The 9,598-nt window shown below is 37.5% G+C and overlaps 1 protein-coding gene across 1 annotated transcript; it reads left to right on the top strand.

The window, feature by feature from the left end:
* The first annotated feature begins 380 nt into the window (after positions 1-380).
* SMIM38 (small integral membrane protein 38) lies at positions 381-543 on the top strand. The gene has a single exon (XM_060687212.2). The coding sequence runs from the start codon at positions 381-383 to the stop codon at positions 510-512; it is 132 nt and encodes a 43-aa protein (XP_060543195.1). The 3' UTR covers positions 513-543.
* Positions 544-9,598: the final 9,055 nt, after the last annotated feature.

Below are 9,598 nucleotides of genomic sequence, written 5' to 3'. Positions count from 1 at the left end.
GGAGGAAAAAAGAACTGAAAAAAAAAATCCAACTTCAGAGAGAGCGCGAGTGAGTGTTTATGGAGCCCCCCCATTTTTTCCCCTTCCAAAGATCTTCTGACAATACTGTTATTGTCAATATAAGAGTTCTTAATTCTGTATGAATAGTGCATGGGGCCTCTTGATTAAATAGTGTATTACATGTTCCAAATCTGTCAGCTGCACTCTTCTCTCACATGCTAGTGAGATCACTTGAAATGGAACGTTATAGGAACAGCACCATTTGTCATACATCACCAAATAGGACATTATATAATTAGAACACCAGCAATCGTGTTCAAAAAAAGGTATATCCCCGACCTCATCTCCGAACCCAGTGGCTTCTACATTCCCGCTTCAATATGGAATCAGGCCTTTTGATGACTGTGCTGATTTTGATAATATTAATGCGATTTATTTTATGGTCCTGCTTCAATGTTTATTTGGATTACAAACTGGCCCAAAGATTTCCTGAAAAAAGGAAGGACTCTTGAAAGGGGTTATATGCATTTTCAATAACCCAGTGACACCTTTTGGAACGATGTCCTAGAAAAAGATGACTTTTTATCTTTACAATGGCTGATTTGACGGTCTCTTATTTTTTTGTTTTGGTAGGGATCAACTGAGTACATCTGCATGACCAAATGTGCATGTGGCATTTTTAAAGAGTTCTAGCCTCTAATGAGACACAAATTGCAAATTAGTCAAATTAAATGATATTCCTTGTAAAATAGTTCATGAACTTCTTGCTGGAAGGAAACTGCAACCACTTGCTACTTAATTGCTTCAGTCTAGCCAAATTGTTGTTGAAAGTCTGGGCAGCCAATCAGAGAATTCCACAAAGTTATATGAGATCACTTCCTTGTTGCTGGCCAAGCTGTTGACTTGCTGCTTTTGCCTTCAGTAATGTCTGCATGTAAACATCAGCCCATGTCAACTTGAGTTACGAAGACTGGCATCCATTTGAAGAAACAAGGGTCTATAGTTTTCAACAACCTGTTCTTTAAAGTGTTTTTATTAAAATGAATGTAGTATTTGAGTCTAGAGACTTTGCTTGGTATGTTCTCTGCTTTTAGTTTCTTAGTTTTGGGGAAAGAATAATAGCTCCTAAAATAAGAATACAAATTAGGTAACCTTCCTTTGAATTTAACCAAAGGTCTATCGAGGCCAAGAATGTTAATTGCTGTAGTATGCGTACCACATTCTTGCCCTACAGTACTTTGCTAAGACCCTTTAATAATTTATTTCAGAAATGAAAACAGAGAACACCTAGTTGCTGCCATTTTGTAGCCATTAAGATTAAATAAATCAACCCTCCACAGAATTTAACTTTGCCTCTTTTTTGAGAATGGGATTTAAAAAAAAAAACCCAACAAAATTTAATAATGAAAACATGGAGTTGTTAAGTGATACAAGTCAATAATCTGCCTTAAGCTTTCAAAGAAAAAGTAGGATATAAAAGCAATGAATGAATTAAGGCACTGTAATTGAGTGTCAAAGCAGAAAGCCTCCCACCGACCAGTACGCTCCCACAGAGAGGAACTCCTCAGGGTGCCGTCAGCCAGGCAATGTCGGCTGGCGACCCCCAGGGGGAGGGCCTTCTCTGTGGCAGCTCCTGCCCTCTGGAACTATTTGCCCCCGGAGATACAAAGGATATCGGATCTCCGGGTCTTTCGCCGTGCCCTGAAAACTTTTCTTTTCCATCAAGCAGGGCTGGCGTGAACCCCCCCTTCTTTAGTCTTTTTTTTAGTTTTTTAGCTTTTAAAATTGTCAATGGGTTTTAATTTGAATTGTTTTAATTTGGGCCAAAGTTATGTAATTCTTTTAATAATTTTAAATTTTGTATTGGTATGTGTTTTAGTTCTGGCTGTGCACCGCCCTGAGTCCACTAGGAGAAGGGCGGTATACAAATTGAATAAAATAAAAATAAATAAATAAATTGAGTGTCAAACCATCTTCCAGACTTCTCTAAGCTGGAACTTTTCAATTGTGTTTGACAATAAGTCTCAGAATCCTGATTGAATCTTTGAAGAAAGTTGTTCTAGATTATCTGTCTCACTATCCCATTACAGAAGCCAAGATGTGCATTTTTAATGTATTTTCAAGGTTTAGAATTGTCTAATATTACTGCCTCAGTTTCTTCTGGATAGTTTTGCTTCTAGATTTATCCTATAGCAGCTTTTTCCCTGGGTGAAAAAGAACTGCAATTTCTAGAATACCCACAAATTTTAATTCAGATATACTTAGGAATTATCCAATTAGAGAGACTGTCCTGGAAGTCAGGAGTCCTATCAGATCTGCAGAAAATCTTGTAGAAGGGCAAAGTTTTATTGCTACTCAAATGGTTACATTGATTGTGGTGGGAATTAATTATTTGCACCTATGTTCCAGAATGCAATGTCATATTAGCATGTTTTAATAGTGATAGCACATTGCAGTGCCCCTATTACAGTTGTGTAATTTCACATCATTGGAAAAACATGGTTAAACAGCACAGAGGTTACTCTGTTTGATTTATACCTATTATTATTGTCTGATTTTTTCTGGCACACCAGCTTATTTGCTTCTATTAAACATACCATTGGGATAAGAAATAAACACTACATCTCCATGAAATTTCCAATCACAAACCATGATGTTACATAACAGGGTTGCAAGACATACAGGATTCATCTTGAGTGGAAAATTCCCACAGTGGCAACACACACATAAAAAAATCTGATATGCCACAAATCCCTTGGAATGTAGCTTGTGTGACAAATGTTTGTAAGTTATAGTTATTTAAAACAGTGAATTTGCACACATTCTCATTTTGTTCCTTCCATTCCATTTCTAGTCTTCCTATTTTTGAAATGTAAATAGTAACAAACAAAAACTTTTTGTGCAGACTTTAAGAAATACACTTATTATACACTTATTGCATTTTTACTTATACCCCCAAACTCTAAAAAACTGGAAGAATACGTATAAAAAGCAATTGATTTTCAATGTTGTTCCTATACAAATATAAAAGACAGAATTGGCATCAGTTCTATACTGAGGTAAAGGAGAACTAGCTTGTACACAAACTAATAAATACATAATTAATTATTGTTACTGTTAGCAGATAAAATATAATTTGGAAGTCATATGCTTGGACAATTACTATCAAGACATGTATACCTACTGAATGGGCTTCCATAAACAAATTTGGCAATGCGGTATGTGGATCAATTATTTTGCATATAATGGTAAAGAATTATGAATATTGAGGGTGGGAGTGTTACAATTAAATTAACTCAGAAGAAATTTCAAGAACAAGGTCAGGATTGTCTTGTATACAACTGTACACAATAAACTGCCCCATCACAAATGAGGGATAATTGACAAACAGCACTGTCCTATACACAAATAAAATAATAAAATAAAAATAAAGGGGAACAAAAGAAAAAAGAGGCTGTAATTTGGATGCTTCTAAAAACCCTGTAATGGACAATTAGATGCTATTAGTGATTTATGTAATGGAAGAGTACAGCATTAGATGCAAGATTTCTTCTCTTGCGTCTACATTTCATTTAAAACAACAACAGCACCTTTTTTGTTAGTGTTATTCTGCAAACGGATATAAAAGCCTTGTGTATTTTGGAGAAATGGAGGAGGTCAATGAAGCATATCTAGATCCATGTGCTCCCAAAGCATGAGTTATTATTCCCTGATGGGATAAAATAGTTAGACACATTAATTTGTGTGAAGCACATTTCATTCCTTTTCAAAAAAAGACTTATGATTTTGCATTATATTCCAGCTGTTAGTGCTTTTTAAAAAAAGTAACAGCAGGGATGTGTGTGGAAAAATGTATTAATTCAAAACATATTAATAATTTGGAAAATCAACAACTGATTAGAAAATGTGGGTGTTAGAGACTGATTCTGATATACAAACACAGGGACAGGAGAAGATGCTGCTGCCTTTTTAAAAGTGAATCAACCACACTAGTACTCCCAACATTAATATAAGATGCAATAAGTTTTGGCCAGCCATCAACATACCCCAATCAACATCTAAAAAGCCATTTACAACAGGCACTATAAATACCACACATAGAATGGCCTACATTACGCTAGAGAGAAGTTCCCTGAGGATGGACTCCAGCACGAGGCCGAAAGCTTGGAAGACAAAACCCTTGGTCCTGGTGACCGACCCAGAATGGATCCTGTGAGTTTTGGAGTTTACAATTCTCCAAACTCGGCTAGAACAAACAATATATGCAGATACATTTTTATTTATCAGATAAAAACATTGTGTAGAAAAAAATGTGATTTATTTTCACATCAAACATTATCAAAACTTCCCATCATTAAACTTTAAATATTCGTGAATTTCTTTTCTGCCTGCTATCAGTTACTCTTGGCTTGTCTTTTGTCTCGAGCCGCGAACGTAATAAATCACCACAAGCAGAGATGAGATGCAAGTTTTACTCAGGTTATTGTAGATTCACAGCCAGAAGCAAAGCACAGCACTATTTATCCCAAACTTAATTCTGAAACCAGCATCCGGCACTTAATATCCCAATAACTCCCCCCCCAATCAGCTGTTTAGCGGTTGCAGTAATCCTGACGAATTCCGACGTCATTGAACATCGCTGACATCGAACGTCGCCGACCAGGAACCGAGGGAGGCTGATGGGTTCAGGGATTGCTGTTTGTGCTGTACCATCTTGCGCTGGCCGTCTCGCTGCTCGGCTCCCCTTTCCACACGGGTAACGTCCTGGCAGTTTCCCAGACCCCCCCACCCAGCAATGGCGAGCTCCAGTAGGACTCGACAGTTACATTAATCTCTTCTACAATGATCAGGCACCTTCCTGGATTAATTGCCTTATTCCTTTGCTTCCTGAAACAATTTCCTTTGCTTCCTGGAACCATTGCCATGTTCCTTTGCTTCCTCAAACCATTGCCATGTTCCTTTGCTTCCTGGATTTATTGACTTATTCCCTTGCCCCACTGGATTTCTTACTTTACAGCTGTTGTGCTCAGAGCATTTTGCTGAACTACTTGCAGCCAGAGGCTGATGGAGGTGTGTGTGTGTGTGTGTGTGTGTGTGTGTGTGTGTGAGAGAGAGAGAGAGAGAGAGAGAGAGAGAGATATCGCTTTGCTCTGGGACTTGCCATAACGTGGGAGCCAGGGGTGGGCTCTACTTACCTTTACTACCGGTTCGCAACGGGATCGTGCACATGCGCGCTTTGCTCATGCATGTGCCTTGCTTCTGCTCATGCGCAGATCGCTGATGATGACATCCGGGGTGATGGGCGGGATGTCCCGCCAATTTTACTACCGGTTCTTGTGAACCGGTCCGAACCGGGGGCAACTCACCACTGGTGGGAGATTTGGGGGAAAGTTGGAGCAATAAAGGGGCAATTTGAACTATCAGCTGACTGTGTTGCCTCTGTGCCTTGCCCCGGGTCATCACAAATACATATTTATTATTTATTTTATTTTATTTTATTGAATTTCTATACCGCCCTACTCCCAAAGGACTCAGGGCGGTGCACAGCCATGAAATAAAACACATAGATATACAAAATTTAAAATCGAATAAAATGAATTAAATAAATTTGGCTGAATTAATACCCATAATTTAAAATACCCATAATTTTAAAATACATTAAAAATTTAAAATTTACACTTAAAAGGGAGAAGATTTAGGCGAGGCCAGCTTGATGAAATAAAAGCGTCTTCAACTCGCGGCGGAAGGTGCGCAGATTTGGAATCCTCCGTATCTCTGGGGGGAGCTCATTCCAGATCATCGGTGCCCCCACAGAGAAGGCTCTCCCCCTAGGGGCCGACAGCCAACATTGTTTGGCCGACGGCACCTGGAGGAGCCCCTCTCTGTGGGAGTGTACTAGTCGGTGGGAGGCTGTTGATGGTAGTAGGCGGTCCCGTAAGTAACCAGGTCCTAAGCCATGGAGCGCTTTAAAGGTGGTAACCAAAACCTTGAAGCGCACCGGAAGACCACCGGGAGCCAGTACAGCTCGCGCAGGAGAGGTGTTACATGGGAGCTCCATGATATTTGAGTTATGAAGGTGTTAAGGAGGTTTATTTAGAAGACATTGAAATCCATGCCAGATCCAAAACACCTTTCCTACTTTGGATTTAAATAGCTGATATCCCTCATTTTTTTTCACTCTGAATATATTGGTATAGTTCTCAGACTTGGCAAGATCTGGTAAAAGTCACAATGATGTCATACGTATTGTTACATCATCATAGAAATTACATCAATTATATACTGGTAACACTTTGCAGCAGATGGTATCATTTGCTCCCTTGTATAAGAATCAACATTTCTTCTTCTTTTTATGACCCTGTAATCCCTTGTATCAGGGTGGAGTTGGGATGACTGAATGGAGCTGAGCATTTACTGGCTGGATGGCCTTCCTGATGCCTATGCAGAGTTCACAGCAGACATTTTCTCATTGCACCCTGATAGAGCTGTTGCTTCCTAGGCTTGAATTCTCAGCCTCCTGAGTGTGAGGAGAGCATCTTAACCTCTAGGCCACCGTACCGCTCACGTGAGAATCCCCAATAATAAACAAATAATTTAAGTTCCACCTTTTGATTCACTTTAACTCAGTTTTAAAGGGATATGTATTTTCCAAAGCCAGGTAACCCAACCTGTTCATTTGCTATGGTGATCTTCCTCCGCTTGGTACTGTTTGTAATTCCAGGATTTTTTAGGCATCATACCAAATGACTATCCTGCTTGGCAAGTTGATGGCTGTACTCTTACCAGGGCCGGATTTTCCTATAGGCTAACTAGGCTTCAGCCTAGGGCCTCAAGATCAAGAGGGGCTTACATTCAAATTGTTAGCAAAATTAAAATTACACTTTTACTATAGGTGAAAGGGCCTCATAAGTGGAATAGTCTAGGGCCCCTTTTCATCTAAATCCGGCCCTGCCTCTTACAATATCAGAAGGGAAACAAATCAGGTCAGGCTGGTCTAAATAGATATACATAATAGACATAGATAAATTATGTTGTACTTATTCAGCTAGTCATGAACCAGGGAATTCTAAGAAATGAGATATATATCCATATACAGTATCAAGGAACAGCATATTAGTTTAGAGACATATAAACTAATTCTAAACTAAACTAATATTCATATTGAATATTAACTTTTTGCTGATTTTTGTTTACTGTTGAGCAATTTATTTTTTCATTTATTATGGTGTTTACATTTCACACTGGAGTTCTTACTGAAGCCACCAGTAAGCAACAGATAAAACATAAACAGGGGAAAACTATAACATCTAACCAATTAAAAAATATTTTTTAAAATTGGCTTTTTTTCCTTAAGTTTGCCATGAAACAATGTCCATCCAATTGATTGGTTAGAAATGCAGAAATATATATTCTAAACATTTCTAAACATAAGGGTTTTTTTGTTTCTTATCTGGCTAGTAATGGATGAAGTAAGTTATTGAAGGAACGTGATGAAATTTGTCACATTGTGAAGCAATTCAAACATTTATTGTATTTGTTAATAAACAGCCACTATACAAGAACAGGGCTATCCCTGTTTACTTTTGCCTTTAAGTAAAGGCATCACATGGATGCTTAAAAATGGAATTTCTTTTCATACCCGACTATGTAACTTGAATCTTACCATTACAGGAATGTAATTATTAAAAGGGGTAGATAATAACTTTAGAACCTCATTTACTAGAACTAGCAATTTAATATCAATCCACCCAAAAGCAGTGGTTCTTCCTATGCTTTAATGTAATAATGCAACTGAGTTAAAACCACCAATTATTGTAGGAAATATTATTTTAGTGAGCTAATTGGGTTTCCTGTTTTTCTCATATAATGAGTCATAACATTCTCCTTTTCCTGTACATTGTAATGTTCTGTGTTCACATTAAACATCATAAGATCTCCTTCAGTATCAATAAATGAGGATTAAAAACCAAATAAAGTTTGAGATCAATGACTTAAAAATATGGCAGATCTAAAATGAAATAGATGGGAAATTAGGCACCATTAACTGTAACATGACTATGAGCAGAAAAGGATATTTTAAAAATGGGCAAATATCATGGTCTCTTTTTCTTCTTGAGGTCCTTGTATAATTGCTTGGGAATGATGCATTCCACTAAGAGGTCAGCATAAAAAGCTGTTGTTGACCATCAAATACCAAACAATCAATCAATTTGTATTGCTCATTAGTTGTGCAGCAGGTCTAAATCTTGGACTCAGAACAACATTCATTAGATGTTTTCTTTTACTTCTCAATTTCTTTGCTGCTTTTATCCCATTACTTTATCGGTAGCTGAATCAAACTGCAGGCTAATTGGCTGATATAATGCCTATCCTGACTCATCTTAGGATATATCCACAAAACCTTTGTTTTAAATGTGAACTTTCATGAATGACAGATTGAAATGTGGGTTTTCAAATAATGTTTGAAATGATCTGTGCTAAGGATGGAAGTATTGTACTGTTATTTTCTATTTTAATAATGAAGGAAAAATTTAAAGCCTCTTTTAACTTTCCTCTCAAATTCCCTCATGAAAAGATTCCCTCTTCATTTTTGTAAGGTTTGAGATGTAACTCAGATATGCAATGATTGATTGATGTATGTGTGCGGTATCAAGTCCCCAGATAACAATAATAATAGAAATAGAATGACTGTGGCAAAGGTAAGCAAGGGTAGGACCAATAGTAATAGGTACCTTGGGTGCAATCCCAAAACAACTGGAACACCATTGGCATTGATAAATTTGCCATCAGTCTAGTGCAAAAGGCGGTTTTACTAGGGACAGCTTCCATTCTGTGACAATATCTTTAATACCATCAAACATCTAGATCTGCCTATCCCAGGTCCTTGGTAAGGACTCGATAGGTAGATAAAAATGCCAAATCCAGTCTGAACATCTGGCTGGCTGTACAATGATCATCATCATCAACAACAACAATGGTTGCAATGTGGGGACATTACCATGAATTTGGTTTCATTTGATTGATATTTAAGTGGGTGGGACTTTCAGCATTTCATAACTTGCCTTTCTGTCATATGAACAACTTTTAGAAATCTTTTGATATTACATCTAAGCTCTACAGGAGTATCTTGTAGTCCTGACCATAAATTTCAGCACTCTTGTCTTAATGAGACAAAAGAAAGATGAACACCATAGCATTATGCATGGTAGTTTGAAAATAAATTATGGTGGATTCAGTGCATGATAAATCTGTGTTGGCTGAAATTTTGGATTCAGTCATGTTCTTGGTATAGTGAAGAAGTAACAAAATAGCACTGAAACGGACTATTTGAATGACCACCTAGAACACTTCTAAATAGAAAGCTCCAAGCATTCTACAGATTTTGTGTCTTTCAAAAGTATGATTTATAGGAGAAAAAAAAGAGAGAGAGAGGAAGTAGTCAGAAAATCTGGCAGGTTTGCAATCGAAAAATAACATGATCTGTAAAATCCTGTAAACATTTGTTCATAGCTTGTATAAATAGTTAGTTATCCCTATAACTGTCTTTTGCTAGCTGGGTAAACAGAATTTACTTTGTTTGAGAGGAGATATTTGAAGC

This window comes from Pantherophis guttatus, chromosome 1, assembly GCF_059756535.1.
Source record: "Pantherophis guttatus breed Tessera chromosome 1, ASM5975653v1, whole genome shotgun sequence".
Classification (NCBI taxonomy): Eukaryota; Metazoa; Chordata; class Lepidosauria; order Squamata; family Colubridae; genus Pantherophis; species Pantherophis guttatus.
Note: the sequence above shows the minus strand (reverse complement) of the source record. Positions and strands in the feature narration are given on the sequence as shown.